This window comes from Peromyscus maniculatus, chromosome 9 (genome assembly GCF_049852395.1).
Source record: "Peromyscus maniculatus bairdii isolate BWxNUB_F1_BW_parent chromosome 9, HU_Pman_BW_mat_3.1, whole genome shotgun sequence".
Classification (NCBI taxonomy): Eukaryota; Metazoa; Chordata; class Mammalia; order Rodentia; family Cricetidae; genus Peromyscus; species Peromyscus maniculatus.
The window spans coordinates 93,979,399-93,997,769 of record NC_134860.1 but is presented as its reverse complement, the minus strand read 5'-3'; the positions used below and the strand labels follow the sequence as shown (position 1 = coordinate 93,997,769).

The 18,371-nt window shown below is 34.6% G+C and overlaps 1 protein-coding gene across 1 annotated transcript in view; it reads left to right on the top strand.

Annotated features, from left to right (window-relative positions):
* Klhl1 (kelch like family member 1) overlaps positions 1-18,371 on the top strand; it is a 360,467-nt gene that overhangs the window by 143,048 nt on the left and 199,048 nt on the right. Inside the window, exon 4 of the mRNA XM_006978014.4 lies at positions 4,985-5,181. Within this exon, the coding sequence (XP_006978076.1) occupies positions 4,985-5,181 (197 nt within the window). The remainder of the gene's footprint in view (positions 1-4,984; positions 5,182-18,371) is intronic.

The following is an 18,371-nucleotide window of genomic DNA, read 5'->3' as shown; positions in this document are numbered from 1 at the left end:
GAGATAGAGACTTTAATTGTGTAAGAAGATTATTTTCAATAGTGAGTGAAGTAGTAAAATTAAGCTTAATGTCGATGGTGCATATTTTCAAATATCTATTACTGGAGTTTTAAGTGTTTCTTAATGCCTTTCACAAAAATTAAAGAACTGATAAAATTTGTATCCAAATATGTAGAAAAAACTAAAATGTTTTTAAAAATTTAAGAAAATATGTTTATCAAAATATGATAGACTTATGGATGAAGGGATGGTTGAGAATAGCTTGATAATAATACCATGGGGATGGAGAGGTTGAGACAGCAGTAGGCCACTGGGGCTGTATAGTAAATCACTATTAAATACACAAAAAGGAAGGAGAGAGGGGGATTTTAGAGAGAGGGAGTTTGAGGGACAGAGAGGAGAGAGATCTATTTTTTATACATTTCATAATGTCAACCTTCCTTCTTGGGAAGGAAGTGTCATTAGTAAGAAACTAACATTTTAATCTTAAACACCTGATCTTATTCAGATGAAGGATCCTAATTCCTCTCAACAAGAGAAACAGGTTACACTTAAACATGCATTGCATAGACACTAAGCTATTTTGACCTCTGGTACCTTTAGGGGTAATTAATTAAAAGAAAGGGCCTTGTTGGTAGTGTTCTCTAGTATATGTGTTATTCATAAAATTATCCTAAGTTATTTAAGGTAATAATCATGAAGACACCAATTCCCCATAATCACAATGCATACACACACACACACACACACACACACACACACACACACACACACACACATATATATATATATATATATATATATATATATATATATATAAAAATTTAAGGACATTCTACAGAACACTGTATCCCTGTCCATCAATTGGTGAATAAATGTGAAAACCAGAGATGGTCTCAAAGACGGTGGTTATCTAAGGAGTCCTAAGAATCAGAACAATGTGGGACCGTGGATAAGATCCCAGGACAGAAAAGGATATTTGTTAAATAAAACAGGGCATTAGTAAATAATTATGAAACAATATTTATTCTTTAAGGCAGTGTGTATGCAGTAAAAATGTGAGTATTCCTAATGAATGAAAAAGAGAATTGTTTTATGAAAAATTTGATAATTTTCTATAAATACTTAATCCCTGCATCCAAATCCTATTGGCAAAATTCATACAAGTCACTGAAAATTTTACTTTTGAAGGGCCTTTCAATTTCTTGAGGTCAAAAAGATGTTACCTCCCTTTATATGAAGAAATAAAGATATAGAGATACAGAGAGATGAGGGTGGGATTGGAAGAGAAGAGGCAGTAGGAATAGGAGAAGGATGGCAGCAAAGTGAACAGTACTTAATTTGTCTTAATTTGTGTGTGTGTGTGTGTGTGTGTGTGTGTGTGTGTGTGTGTGTGTGTACTAAACTGTTTTAATAATGAGCATATACATCACAAGTTCATATACTTGTATATGTTTTTATTCCTTTTCATACTAGTTCAAATATTTTCATTCAGATATAGTATAATTTTAAAATATTACCTTAAAGAAAATCAGAATTAATGACCATGGCTTTGTTTAATTGTACTTGGAAAAATATGAGTGATTAAGCATTTGCCTATGTTATGAGCAAAGAGCATGTAGTCATTCTCCTTTATTTACAGTTGTGTTAACCACTGACACATCATTACAATTTTGGTGATGCAATGTGACAGAAAAAAAAATCTGGAAAGGAAGGAGTAAAAATTTATTTCACTGATGAGAGAGGAATATACAGCAACAGGGGAGGTGACTCAGTGGTTCAGAGGACTTGCTGCTTTTTCAGATAATTAAAAGTTTAGTTCCCAGCATCAGATCAAGAGGATAGAAAAGGATTGTAACGTCAGCTCCAGTGGACCTTCTCTTCTCCGTGAATATCCACATGCATGACACGTGTACATACACACAAACAACAGACACACAAGTAAAATATGTGTACTCGTGGTTATTTGCTGCCAGGTGTGTTCTGGAAATAAAATCTCTGTCCTCTGGAAGAGCACCCTGACTGAGCCATCTCTCCACCTCCCATTAAATACATCCCTAGAAATAAAAGATGTACATAACTCTTCTCCTTCTGCATGCTTTTACCGCCAAGGCCAGAAAGGTAAAACCAAGGCAGTAGGAATAGAAGAAGAATGGCAGCAATGTGAAAATGATTTTGACATTGATGGAAATTGAAGTTCTTGAGAATTCAGAGGTCTCTTAATGTGCTTGACCTCTTCGAAGAATAAACTTTGATCCTTATTGTGCTGTAATTAGAAATACCATATTATTATTATTGAAAATTAATTCTGTTACTAAAATACATTTCCTATGCATCTAAACTTTGCCTATCACACAATTTCCAGCATCCATTTGATTACTTATATTTCTTATTACTGTGACCAAATACCTGAAACAATTGAAGGGGAGATGAGGTATTGTTTTGCCCAACAATTCCTAAGGGTTACAGTCCATCATAGGAGAAAAATGGCAGAATTCCTGGTGCTGGAACCATGTTTCTAAGTCTCATTCCTTAGACTATAGCAGGAAGCTGAGAAAACAGGGAAAAGTCAAATATAAAAATCAGTAGATCACCAGAGTGGCTTACCTCTGCAAGCCAGTCCCCTATTCTGAAGATTTTACAGCTTTCAAAATAATGCTACATGCTGGGAAAGAAGGATTTAAACTTGACCTGGTGGGAAACACTTACAATTCAAAGTATAACAGAATCTGAATACCAACTTATAGACTTTCCCTTTTACCAAAAAATAGTCAGAAATGGTATGCCTTCCGGGTATACTTTAAGTAAAAGCATAAAATTACATTTCCTCCACATTAACAGTATTCACATTATTTTTAAACAACTTTGAAGTCAAATACTTGACCGAATTCTGCCTTTTTAGCATCTAAGTATGTTAAATAAAAGGCTAAGTCATAGATATGTAAAGAAATATATCATGCATGAGCTAGCTCAATTTGTGTGCATTCAAGCTCAGCACTTGCTGATATTACATTTGTGCCTTCTGGTTTTTAAAAATATTCTCTAGCATTGGATATATTCTAAGTTGAAAAGTATAAAGCATTTTAACTCTTTGAGACAAATAATTGTAATAGTTTAATTTATTCAACAAAATTCACAATAATTTACCTTAAAATTATTTAATATAGGACTAAGCCAAAAATATAAGACTATAGAAAAAGATCATAATAAAATAATCATTCAAAAAGTTAAAAGATGAGTATATTCACATTAAGTATTAATTGTTTAAGAACATAGATATTTTAACCCATTTTTGATAACATACAATATATTTATGTCTAAGGATATTACTAGAAATTATGGAAACTGTACAATTATAGTATCTTCATTTATATTGTATTATTATCTTCATTTCTTAATAAAGAACTTGTACAAACTGAATATATATTCCTAAATAAATTTATTTATACTACTTATATTTCTGAATGCATAAATATAATATGCTCAGTCTGTATAATGTAATTGCAAGGATATGTTTTCAGATATCTTTTAGGAGTTTTAGTGAATTGGAAAATTTGTACTAGTTCTCAAGGAAACTTCTTTGCACTCATCATTTTTCACTTAGTATAATCATGTCTCTATGTATTACAATGACTTCTTCCTTATTACTGTGATGTGATTTCTTGAATAGATTTAGTTCTATTTCATTACACACGTGACTGCTTAGAGGCTGTGTCCACTGCTACATCAATCCTATGCCATTCATGTACAGAGCTCTATGATAATTCATTCTTTCATTTAGCCTAAGCAGAAGCTTAGTAGAATAGGTAAGTGAGTATTAGAAGAGGTGAAAGTGTGAATACATTTCCCAAAGTAGTTATCTGCTGTTTCACACACGCCGGAGCAACTTTGTTGTTAACCAGGCTTCATGTTCTTTCATTGTGTTCATTTCAGAAAACATTAATGATTATCATCACTTTTCAGTCATATGCCGCTCCTGGAAAAAAATGACAAAAACTTCTACTTGAATATTTTTTTTGACTTTTTTTTAAAGTTCTGGTTGTTGGATTTTTAAGTTTCTAAGAGATGTTGGGCAATAATTTATCAGGTATATGATTTCTAGGTACCTGTCTAGTTTAAGGTTCACCTCTTTATTACCTGTCTAGTTTAAGGTTCACCTCTTTATTCCTCAGATAGTGTTTCTTGAAGTGAATTTCATGTAGTCCAATTTCTTCTGTTCTTATTGGATTACATTTTGATATTTACCTAAAATATTTCATTGATTTAAGGTCACAAGGATTTTCTCTTATTTTTATAGAAGATTTATAATCAGGGTTTAACTTTTATGTTTATAATCTTTTTTGAGTAAATTATACATATTATTAGGTTTATACATGGTATTACATGGTTTGTTCATGGTTATTTGATTTATTCAGTGGTAATCTTCTTTTCAGCTTACTTTACTTTTTTCTTTTCCATACATATATATGGATTTTTCCTTATTTGCAGAACATTTTGTTCAGTTCCTTTAATGTCTCTGTGTTTATTAGGAGCAATCTTATTCAGGTTTATTTTTCCTTAGCATTTTACTGAATACAAAAAGTTTTTTTAAAATATTTTGGATTGCCTAGGTTCACTGGATCTTCATATATTATTTGTAACAGCTATGAGAACAGGCCATAAATAGATAAAGGCCAGGCTAAATGTGTTAGATTGTCCCTTCGGCTGACATTACAACAAGAACTTGAAATTCCTTCCATATATTAAATGAAATGTAGTCTTTCTTGAATAAAGTGAATACAAATGCCTCTTATCAATGTGAGTTGTGTATATACAACTGTACATACACAACTCACAGTAGCTGTTATCTTCATAAGAGCTACATGTTATCAGAACATTTAAAAATTCCAACATAGTTGAGGGAAAGACACAGGTTAATTTCTACATTAGCCATGTGAGAAATGCTAAAAACTGAGTTTCATAGTTTGCTTTATTTGTACTTTAGGTTGCTTGGAATTGAAAGAAGATACAATTGAAAACCTTCTTTCAGCTGCGTGCCTTCTCCAGCTTCCTCAAGTAGTAGAAGTATGTTGTCACTTCCTCATGAAGCTTCTGCATCCATCAAACTGTTTAGGAATCCGAGCATTTGCAGATGCTCAAGGATGCATTGAATTAATGAAAGTAGCCCACAGCTACACCATGGTAAGGAGATTTAATGTTTTAATAGTGGAGTATTACACTATAATATCAAATGATAGAATTATGATGGCTTTCAACAATTAATGATTAAGATATTTTATATGATTGGTGCATTTTCATTATTCACTATCATGATATATGATATTTTATAATCTCAAGGTAAATAATAATATTGTCTTTATTTTAATTTTGTGGCATTATTATACTTTCTAGACAATATTGAGATGAATGTTGACTATCTGGGATTTTAAATCCTGATCAACCAATTTAAAAATTCCCATCTTCTCAGTCATTCTATAACTGCCACTTCTGTCATTTTTTCTGCATTTTTTCTTTTAATAAGTTTGTCATACAATATTTTATATATGACAGCTCTATCTGTATTATTTGCAGATAATAATCTCACAGATATAATGGACAGTGTATAATGTTTATTTGTGCCATGAATATTAATTCATTGATATTTTTGTTTTAAGACAAATATTTATAGACAATATTTAGTACTGCATATGAACAATATGTACTGCATAAAGTTAATTTTCTGAAATATTTAAAATTCAAAAGTTTAAGTGACATGCACAGCAATCAACAAATATTCTTGAAATAACTCAAGTATATTTTGTTGTCTTGCCACAATTCTCACAGTATAGAGACCCTTTAATCAGAGTTAAAGAGATTCTAAAAGTCCTTTTAATTGTATACTTTATTTTCAATTAATTTTTAACTTTTAAATAATTATTAACTTCATGTATATGGCTGTTTGACCTACATGTGTTTATGTGCACCACATGCTTATTTAATGTTGGCAGAGGCCCAGTGGCAATAGATAGCCTGGAATGGTAACTACAGGTGGCTTTGAGCTTCTACAGGCTGGCTGGAAACTATGCCTGGGTCGTCTTCAGGAATAGCAATTCTCCTAACCACTGAGCCACCTCTATAGCCATGACACGTATATTGAAATGTAAGGCTTTTATATTGATGGATTTTTTTCATATTACTTCCAATCCAGACCATTTAAGTTCTTACAAAACTCAATACTTATTGTAGTTCATTTGCTAGATATAATTGTTATGTCATACATACCATGAACAGAAATCACTATATCAATATTAGATAGTAATATATTTTATTTTAATAACTCTTAATGTATTGATACAAATAAATTCAATGTTACAGAATATTTCCTTAGCAACTCAAGGGAAAATTATCTACAGTAAGGAAAATAAGATTAGTTGATACTTCTTATTTCAAAACTAAACAGAAAAGTAAATCATTTTCAAGTCACTAATGAAAATCATCACACAAAAGTATTATAGTTGTTAATCTTAGAATCTCAGTATTGCTTAACTGTTATAATTAAAATTTTAAGCATATTGTAAGATGAAAAGTCAGAGATAAAAGGAGAAGCCTGATAAGCTATTCTGTTTTGTTTAATCCTTTGGAAATATTCCATGATAAGGCACTGAACAATATTTGAAATGATATGAACCATTCAAAATCAGTGTAAACAAGTACTTTATCAACCAAAATATCCAAGTCCAACTGCTGTTAATTGGGCACATTTCATTACAGTTGAGAGCCCCGGGCTTAACTTTAGCCAAAGAACAATATGCTGCCATACGAAGAGGGATAATAGTCCCTTCTGGTCTGCTTGGAAGTTATTAATTCAGTAATAAAAATTGTTTCCCTTGCAGCTGCCTGGGATGTCACTAGTTTATTTGATAAAGTTACAATATTTTCATAGTCTTTAAATGAATATTATTTAGGAAAGCATATGTAAAACTAAAGTTTCTAGATATGATACTGCATACTCTGATGCGTCTATGAAAGTTTATATTTTGTACTGTGAATAGATTGTGTTGTGTCACATCTACTGAAACTTAATTTGTTGAAAAATAGAAATATGAAACTACAGTATTCTCCAACACTTCATAGTTAATATTTAAGACAAGAAAAGTTATTACACATCAGGCTTTATTAAATAAACTCTTTGTCTTGGGATCCAGCACTTGAAAATTAGTCTGCATGTGATATTATAATGTCACAAGAATATACTCCCTATCTAATCAGGAGTATATTCTCGTCCAAACTACAGAATCTATGCTTTGAAAGAAAATCTATTTATTTTTCTATTCTTTTATAAACATATTTAGTAGCGCACAGAGCCACACTTCATGCTATTTTCTATAATGGCATTAGTGTAGTGTATGCTCTCTCAAATTATTTATTGAATTTGCTAACACCTATATGATCTAGTTTTTATTTATTTCCTAAAATAATTTACAGGTAAACTTTGCAACCCAGACCTTCACATTTTCACTTTTATTTTTTGCAAGCTTTTAACCTTCCTCCTTTTCCTTAAAATTATCATTCATTTATTTTGAGGCAGTTATTGATCATGTGTAAATGATGTTAAACTTTTTACTATAGAAAGTGACCCAGCTTGGCAAGTGGCTCGTGTGTAAAATAGTAGAAAATGTTGACTGCAAGCCCAATATTAGACAGCAGTAGGAAACAGATTCTCCAATATTAATTTAATCTGTGACTTATGAATATAGAGACAGCAACAAAATCGTTGAAGGAAAGTTTCACTGTATACTTTTAGGTCTCATTTTTACACACTGGATAATTATGAATACCATATTTTAGATTTGGTAAAGTGAAACATGACAAAATCATTTGGATCACGGGGACAGAAACATTTTCATGGGATCTGAATGTGCATTGAAACCCAAAATATAATATCAACAAACAACATTATTTCTCTTGGTTGAATAAAAATAGGCCTTGAAAGTAGCTGTTTTTTTGCTGTACTTGATGGAAAGGACATGTATCAAAAGCAGTCAGATTTATGTTTCCCATTCTTCATTTTAATTTTAGTAGCAAGGTAATATAGCAGGAATCTTAACAGTTCTTATTAATAAAATCAAACCTGAGGCCAGTTATTGGGGTGAACACTGGAAGATCAGAGAGCAGAACCAGCCACAGCTAACCTCACCTGGCCAACTTCTCAGCTGATCTTGTTTCCTCAGACTGCAAGCCTCTGTGTCCTCATATCCAAATGGCTCTCAGCTGAACTGTACTGCTAGAAGCCTGAACGCTTAACCAGCCAAATGCTTCTAGTTTGTGGTCCTCATGCCTCATATGCCTTTCTGCTTTCGACCACCACTCCCTGGGATTAAAGGCTCACTTTCTGGGATTAAAGACGTGTGTCACCATGCCTGGCCTTTTCCAATGTGGCCTTGAACTCACAGAGATCCAGAGGGATTTCTACCTCTGGAGTGCTAGGATTAAAGGTGTGAGTGCCACATTTTCTAGCCTTTGTATTTAGTGGCTCTTCTGTCTCTGACCCCAGATAAGTTTATTATGGTGCACAATATTTTGGGGAACACACTACCACCACAAGGTAATCTTTCATATTAAATAGTATATGAAATACAAATTAGGTACCGCAGAGACAGCTCAGCAACTATTAATACTTCCTGGTCTAGTTATAAATCAGAGTTTGGTAGGTGGATGCCACATATGATGGTTCACACCTGCTCATTACTTCCGTTGGAGAGGGTTTTATGCCTTCTCTGTCCTCTAGGGACTCCTGTACACTATGCACATCCACACAGACATTCACACCTACAGATAGATACAAAAGAGATCATTCAATATACACACATACATAAATTTGGAATAGAGCTTCAGAGGCTAAAGATGAATGGGATTTTCAAAGTATAGTTGTTGTTTTGGTCTTTCACTCATAGAATGTCTCTCTAACATCATGACTCCTACTTGGCTTCAAAGTTAGTTCTGCCTTTTGAATGTCACAATGTAAGAATCCTTTCTCCAAATGGTGAACAGTTATCTTTTGCCGATAAAATCATATGTGGAAGAAAAGGGAAAGAAGAACCATTATGTCACACAGGTAGTTACAAGTACATATATAGGAAAGTGGGAAGATAAAATATATTTTAACCTAGTCCTTAATGATATAGGCAATGGAAAGCATATTTGTAGGAAAATAAAAAATGTTAAGTAACTTCCAAGTGAGTGCTTAAAAGCTATGCTTCTCACTATTATAATGTTATAAGCAATCAATTGCAGCTATCAGGAGACTCTTACATAAGAAAGCATCTGTTCATACTGTTTCTGAGAACAACTTAAATTGCACTGAAGTTTGAAATCATTAGTATAAATTTCCCTGAGTTTTTCTAGACTGATTTCACAGTTTTCACCCCAATATCTGGCTCCGGGTTTTTTATTAACAATGTTTAGCAATTCATCTTACAAGATGCTTATTCTAAATTGTGTAGGATTATTGAGGAAAATAGATTTGTCAATTATCTGAGGTTGTTATAGCTTTTCTGTATAAGTGTCTTCAAATGTGTTTGGGTTGTAGGGTGAAGGAGAAGAAACAAGATTTATAAAAGAGTGGGCTTATACAAGCCCCCCCATCTACAGAATTATGGAAGTTTTTGTTAGATGGTTGAACTGTTATGTTGAATAAAGTGTCAAGCCCTTGAAAGTTTTTCAATAATAAACAGGTCCAACTTTAATTCCAAGAAGAGTGGTATCAGATGGGATTAATGATAAAGTAAATATCTGAATTTATAAGGAAAGACCTTTTTAGAAAAGAAGTAAGGATTTTCCACACACATCTTGAAATAATGGGAATAACAGAGAAAATGAGTAACATCTGCCTTTATAACTGGACACATGAGCGGTGGTTGTGTTAGCAGTACTCAGCATATTGTTGTCTATGTAACACAAGCATGTGTTTGATATGTTTTCAGTGGTAGAGATTAAAACCAAGGTCTTATACAAGCTAGATACACTTTGTACCAAACCCCAGTCCCACCAAGAATTGTTTTAATAATTATTATATTTCCTACCTTAATAATATCCATGTAAGACATGTGTCATGACACTTGTGCAAGTGATAAATGATGGCGTAGGGTCTTAAATAATTTACTCAAATATTTAAGTTTTAATAGAATGGAGTACTGTTTTATACATTAATATATGTTATATATATATATAAATGATGTATAATATTTTATACAAATTTTCTGTTTTACTCAATATGTTAATTCATATCTGGTGGTTGTCAGATTAGATTTCCAGTTGTCAAGAAGCAAAACATGAATTGCTTCAGACAAATCAGTATTAAAATCTTCAACACAGATGCAACTGAATCACAGAAGGAAGATTAGTTCCTCAGTTAAGTTTGCTTTGTTTTCTTCTAAAGTGCTAGTTGTCTTCTTCCTGTGTATTCCATGCTCACTTTCTACTCAGTGTTACTCATCTGACCTTCAAAACTTCACTAGATTTGTGTTGGAAGCAGAAACTGCAGAAATGTATCTAACCGGAGCCTACTTTCTTCATCAGTGGCTTTAAAAGGCAGAAGGGTAATAACTGGAGCATGAAGCCATCTGAATCAGTGTAACAGTCTCTGCTCTTCAGTCTTGTAAAATTAAGGACACTTCTTATTGCTCACTAGCCCCTAACAGCCATTAGAGGAATTCCTGGGCACAGGACCAACATTATTGATATGGTTTCTGCTCCTCACGGTATCAAAATCCTGGACACTTTTCAAAGTTTACTGTTTTAAAAGCACACTTTTTACTTTTACCCATAACGCTAATAATATATCGTAAATAAGACTTTGCTTTGGAGGAATAAATTGAGTTTAGATTTGAATTCATACCTCTTCCAATTTACCCAAGTTAAATTCACTTTGCTCATGTTTTTCATAGGACTATATACAGTGTACAAAGTTACTACCAAATTATTTAAATTTCTCCCTATTATTCATTATCCACTGTTATTATGTTGTTATGTGCATATATGTACAAGTTTAAGTAAGAATTTAAAATTAAAAACCAAAAAAAAGAGTACTGTTTTTTTATTTATAAGTTAATCAGCACTCAACATATCAAGATCACTGTAGTGTACAATATCAAGGATTCCTGCTACAGTCATCTAATGATAACAAATACTATAAGGCATGGGCAGCCTGAGCAGAAATGACCTTCCTTTCTCTTCTATGATTTTGTGATATTCATAGATTGTTTTCTCCTTAAATCAGAATGGCAAATTAAAAAAAGATTAGCATTGCCAGAGTTAAATTACTGACTCACCCATTAACAATCAAGGCATTAATTCGATCTGCAGAGTCTGCTGGATCCCTTTGACCAGAAGTATATTAGTTGCTTTTGTATTGCTGAGACAAGGTTTATTGTAGCTCATGGCTTCAAATGGTGTCAGCCTGGCATGATGAAGATAAGGAAGAGTGGGAGCTTTTGGTGTATGTGCTGGTATTGTGTTCCCAAAAATATTGTGCACCCTAATAAACTTATCTGGGGGTCAGGGACAGAACAGCCATTAGATACAAAGGCTAGAAAATGGTGGCACTCACACCTTTAATCCTAGCATTCCAGAGGCAGAGATCCATCTGTTCAAGGATACAGTCAAACATGGTGACTCACGCCTTTAATCTCAGGGAGTGATGGCAGAAAGCAGAAAGATATATAAGACGTGAGGAGCAGAAACTAGAAGCATTTGGCTGGTTAAGCATTCAGGTTTTCGAGCACAGCAGTTCAGCTGAGAGCCATTGGGATGAGGACAGAAACTTCCAGCTGAGGAACTGGCGAGGTGAGGTGGTTGTGGCCTGTTCTGTCTCTCTGATCTCCCAGCGTTCACCCCAATACCTGGCTCAGGTTTGATTTTATTAATAAGACTCTTTAAGATTCCTACAGGTGTAGGCTTCTCACTTTTTTATAATCCAAAAAACAGAGGGTGTAGGACCAGCACCTGGGTCAAGACTAGGAATGACTATCAAATGTCCATTCCCAGTGACCCACTTCTGAAAACCAAGGTCCATTTCCTGAAGGAAGGACTCAGTTCAGGAGAAAGAAATTCAAAATAAGATCCCATAGGATAACTTTAAAATTCAAGTCACAACCCACAATTTATTTATTAAAGGTAGAATTATATTTTATTTTAAAATATCTTTTATTATTTTATGTGATGTATGTCAGATAATATTACAAATAAATAATTATTCATTAACATAATTATAAATAGATTGGTTCACTGAAATAGTTAGAAGTCTATAAAAATAGCTTTAGCTAATATGCAGTTTTAGCTAAAAGATTCAAATAATCAATTACTCCCAAAGTTTCTAAAGGCATTGTCAGAACCCTTTATCCAGGTATTCTTTAAATATGACTCATGCACAAACCAGTTCCCAACCCGTTCCCAGATCATGGCACAGATACTTATTATTAGTTTTGGATCCTTGGCCTAGCTTAAGTACATTTCTGGCTATCTCTTTTAACTTAAATGACCTGTTTCTCTTTGTCTATCTTTTTTGCTCAGGCTTATTATCTTTCTTACTTCTATGAATCTTACTTTTGCTGTGTCTCTATGTCTGACTAGCTGACATCTGCCTGGCTTCTAGGCCCGGGTGTGTCCATCACTCCCTTCATCTCCCATTCTTCTGCTTAGCTGTTGGACATTCAACTTTTTATGAGACCAGTTAGGTGCCTTAGGCAGACAAGATGAAACAGATACAACACATCTTTACATAATTAAACATATATCCTCATATTGCTGAACAAATGCAGCATAAACAAAAGTAACATACCTTTACACAGTTAAAGTAATATTCTGCACTATAAACACATATAATGCATCTTTGCCTAGTTCAAATAATATTCCATAACAACTTCATTATCTTGATTAATTTTTAACACAGTGAAGAGCACCCCATTAAAAGTTTTTCTCTGCCTATTATTTCTTACAAGTCTACAATCCCAACATTAAGGAGGGTGAGGTAGGTGGGTTATGATTGTAATCTCTGGTAAGGTATACTGTGAGTTCAGCACAATGTTTAGAAGTGTGGAAAAAGAGTAGAGCTGAAAAAACATGCCTGGAGATGCAGCTCAGAGATAAAGTGCTAGTTCAGTACAAGGTCCTGGAGGTGATCAGCATAGGGATAATGATTAAAAAACACCCCTGGATTTTTTAGTAGCTGATCATAATTATTAAATTAATTTCATTAAATTTTATTTAAATCTATTAACATTTTCCATTCACATTTTAAAGTTTAGTTCCTTTTAGTTAGCTGTTTTACTTTTAAATTTTATTCATTTTGAAAATATCATACATTTGCACTATATATTGTTTTACATTTGATTTGAGAATTTTATGCATGAATACTACATGCACATAATTTCCTATTGCAGAATTTATTTAAGGCATGCTACATTCATTTATGCTGTGGAATATTTATTTAATGATGCAAAAATGTGTTTTATTGTTTTATGTTGCATGTGTTTGACTCTGCAATGCTGTGTTACTTTGCCTGCTTAAATTAAACACCTGATTTGGTCTAATGAAGAATTCATGGCAATAGCTAGGCAGGAGAAAGGATAGGTGTGGCTGGCTTGCAGAAAGAATACATAGGAGGCTGGGTGGCAGTGGCACATGCCTTTAATCCCAGCACTCGGAAGGCAGTGCTCTCGAGGCCAGACACACAGACACACAGACACACAAACACACAGACACACAGCCAGTCACAGAATAAGAAGGAAGGAAAGCTATGTAGAAAAAAAAAAGAATGGTAAAAAGCCCAGAAGCAAACTTAGTTAAAGAGAAATGGGGTGATTTTAGATAGAAAAGCTGGCTAGAAACAAGTCAAGCTAAAACTGGGCATTCCTAAGTAAGAATAAGTCTTCATGTATTTATTTGGGGTCAAAAAAAATAATAACTATATTTTGGCATACCAACATGGAGCCCAAATTTCCACGTAGTGCATGAGAAAGCTTAAGAAAAAAAGAGAAAAAAAAAGCATACAAAAGATACTGCACTTTTAAGAAGTTTTGCCATACTGCACAGCACTTGAACAAACTTTTCAGCTAAAAAAAAAAAAAACAGCCTTCCACAGTGCAGGGCACAGGCATTCCAGAGCATACCAGTGCTGGAAGGTTGAATGCATTTCCTGGTCACATAGCTCCAGACTGGGCAGTACAGGTTGAAGTCTGGGTTCTCAAGGACGCTAGGAGTGGGGTAGAGCCATCCGCAAAGTCACAGGGGATGAAACAGCTTAACAGTTTGAAGTTTGCTTACATGGTTAAAAAAAAGTCTAAAGCATACACAATAAAGGAGCTCTACATGGGGGAAAAATCTAAACAGGTTAAAGTGTGCTTAGCAATTTCTCTAGGTTTAAGAAAGAAAATAAAATGGATATAGACAGTGATAGAAATAACTTAAACATAATAAATAAATTCTTTAAAGAGAGAGTGAAAGTGATATAAAAGAAAAAATGTAATAAAGGAAAATACATAAGGACTCTGGATCCTATGTGGTATTGTGCTGATTTTGAAATTTTTGAATGCCGATTTAAAAAAAAAAAAAAACCTGCTTACAGAAGTGGAATTGTGAAGAGGCCTGCGAAATTGAGTCAACCAAGATAAATTAGGGCTATCTAACTTTATGAAAGAAGTTAAATATATGTTACATTGGGGAAGAGGTTTTGCTTTTGTTTCACAGGAAAGAAGAGGCTGTAGATTCCTTTAGGGTTAATGTGGATTAGGTTTTATCGGGGAGACCTCCTGAATTATGACAGGTGACATATATCAACAAAGGTTACAGCTGGTCTTCCCAGAATTTGGTCATTATCAATTTTCTTAGGGACCCCTAAAGATGCCTTCACCCACAGATAGTAGGAAGCAGTCTAGAGAATATAACGCCCACATTCCCAAGAGGCGGGTTGACAGTTTTTAGTTATTTGGTGGGATATGGATGTTTGTTATCATTTAGGGGAATATAGAGATATAGGATAAAAAAACAACTATTAATATCATATACTTTGCATTGGTGTGGATTTTTCTATATTGATACAAATTTAAAGTTGTTTTTGTTATACTGTATATATGTTTTTACTAATGTTTGCAATATTTGTGCTTGTGAAAAATCATTTAAAATGTAGTGTATAATTGAAACATGCAGGTCATTAGTTAATCTATAATAATGAAACTTGTAGTCACATTAGGTATGTTTTTGTAGTCAAAAGGTTTCTCTAATCCTGCCAGGCCCTGTGATTGGGGCAAATCCCTCCCATCCGAGTCCCACAGCCAACTGGCCCCAAGTAAACATACAGAGGCTCATGTTATTTACAAACTGTATGGCCTATGGCAGGCCTCTTGCTATCTAGCTCTTATATCTTAAATTAACCCATTTCTATTAATCTATGTTTTGCCACATGTTCCATGGCTTTACCAGTCTGCTGGTATCTTGCTACTCCTTCCACACGGCTGGCATCTCTTCAGAATCTGCCTTTCTCTCTCCTGTCTCTCTCCTTCTATTTCTCACCTGCCTCTAAGCTACCTTGCCATAGGCCAAAGCATCTTATTTATTAACCAATGGCAACAACATATATTCACAGCATACAGAAAGACATCACCCAGCATGTTTTCAAGTTTAAACTGGTATAATTCAGATAGATAGATAATTTTCAAACTCTTAAAAGACCTATAGAATATAGTATTTAACATGTTAATAGCCTAAGGCTTTTCATGACAATGAGACACATCTGCTCCTGGCAACACCAGTTTACTTTAAATAATGATGGTGGGCATTGGAGAAAGTCCTTGGGGACTTTGCTTTCAATGTGGCAAAACTTGACATTTGGGAAAGGACCTGCTCTTGCCTTGACAGCTGACAGTATGCTGTATGGAATGAACAAGTGGGACATAGGAAAAAGACTGCTGAACCTTGCCAAGACAAGGTAGGACAGTCCTTTGAGATTCCTGTTTCACAGAAGAGACTGTCAGATTTTCTACAGGACACAGAGGAAAGGAACTGATGAATTTTGACAATATAGGGTGGAACAGTCCATCAAATTTCCTGCCTCACTGAAAAGTCTGCCAGATATTCTAGTTCTGTAGGCTAAACACCTCAACGTTGCAAAGGAAATTTGGGTGACTGACCAGTCAGCCAGACGTCTCTGTTTTTTAGGTAATATTAGATCCATCTGAAGTCTTTGATAGAGTTAAAGAAGAAATAATTAGAGTTATAGTTTTCCTTACTTATGATGGAAAGTAAATTAGGTATGAAGCCTTGAAATCACTAAGATAAGATATATAATGGAGTATTTACTCTATATTTTCTAAATACAAGTAGGCTGAATATTATAAATGTAATTCTCACTTGATAAATGTTGTTGTATATAGTTTTACTATGACCAAGTTAAAACCTTTTATTTTTACTTAGACAAAAAGGGTAGAATGTTGTAGAATACTAATTTATGATGTATTCCATTTGTTTATGCAGTGGAATATTTGTTTAATGATGCAAAGATGTGTTACATTCCTTTAAGTTTCATTTGTTTAAATCTGTGTAATGCTCTGTTACTGTGCCTGTCTAAAACACCTAATTGGTCTAATAAAGAGCTGATTTGCCAATAGCTGGGCAGGAGAAAGTTTAGGAGAGGCTGGCAGACAGAGAGAATAAATAGGCAGATAAATCTAGGAAAGAAATAAGGAGCAGGAAAAAGAGGAGAGGAAGATGGCAGGGTATAGCCACTCAGATCCACAGCCAGCCATGAAATAAGAAGGACAGAAAGATACAGAGAATAAAGAAAGGTTAAAAAGGCCAGAGGCAAAACTGAGTTTAAGAGAAATGGGATAATTTAAGTCAGAAAAGCTGGCAAGAAACAAGTCAAGCTAAGGCTAAGCATTCATAAGTAAGAATTAGTCTTTATGTGTATTTATTTGGGAGCTCGGTGATGGGCCCCCAAAGAGTGAAAAAAAATCCCTATAATTTTCAGCCTAAGTTTTTACTCCCTCCAATCAATCCCATATACCCCATTTCCTCTCAAATTTCATGATCTCTTTTCTTCTATTATTACTGTTATACACACACACACACAAATCTACACACACACACACACACACACACACACATACACATATGTATACATGAATACAGTCTGCTGAGAACATTTCGTGTTGTTTTTATGTTTATATGTGTAGTGACAATCACTCATGTTTGAGTATCTCTTGAGGAAACTCATCCCTAAAAAACACATATTGCCATTTTTTTTGGTTGCTGAAATCTCATTTTGTACCATTTTATTTTTTTAATATTTTTATTTTATAATTAATTAAATTTTACATATCAGCCAAGGATTCGCCTGTCCTCCCTCCTCCCACTCACCAACCTTCCCCCACAATGCACCCCATTTCCACCTCCTCCAAGGCAAGGTCTCCCCCCGGGGGAGTCATCCCAGCCTGGTAGATTCAGTTGAGGCAGGTCTAGTCCCTTCCTCCATGCACCAAGCCTGAGCAAAGTGTCTCAGCATAGGCCCTAGATTCCAAAAAGCCAGCCCATGCACCAAGGACAGGTCCCCATCCCTTGCCTGGGGGCCTCCTAAACAGTTCAAGCTAATCAACTGTCTCAATTATCCAGAGGGCCTGGTCCAGGTCCATGGGGGCTCCTCAGCTATTGGTTTACAGTTTATGTGTTTCCACTAGTTTGGCTATTTGTCCCTGTGCTTTTTCCAATCTTGGTCTCAATATCTCTTGCTCATGCAATCCCTCCTCTCTCTCTTGCTGATTGGACTCCTGGAGCACCACCTGGGGTTTGGTCATGGATCTCTGCATCTGCTTCCATCAGTCACTGGATGAATGTTCTATCACTACAGTTAGGGTGTTCGGCCATCAGATCACCAGAGTAGGTCAGCTCAGGCACACTCTCGACCATTGCCAGCATTCTATATTGGAAGTATCTTTGTGGATTTATGTGGATTTCCCTAGCAGTCTGCTTCTTCCTGTTCCCATTGGGGTCTTCATTAATCATGGTATCTCTTTCCTTGTTCTCCCACTCTGTTCCTGATCCAGCTGTGATCTCCCACTCTCCTGAGCTCTCTTTCCCTCGACCCTTGCCCTCCATTATCCCCCTCACCTACAGTTTCCTCAGGTAGATTTCATCCATTTCTCTGTCATTGGGTTATCCCTGTGTCTTTCTTAGAGTCCTCCTTACTAGGTAGCCTCCCTGGAGTTGTGAGTTGCAGTCTAGTTATCCTTTGCTTTACACCTAGTATCCACTTATGAGTGAATGCATACCATGTTTGTCTTTCTGAGTCTGAGTTACTTCACTGGATGATTTTTTTTCTAGTTCCATCCATTTGCCTGCAA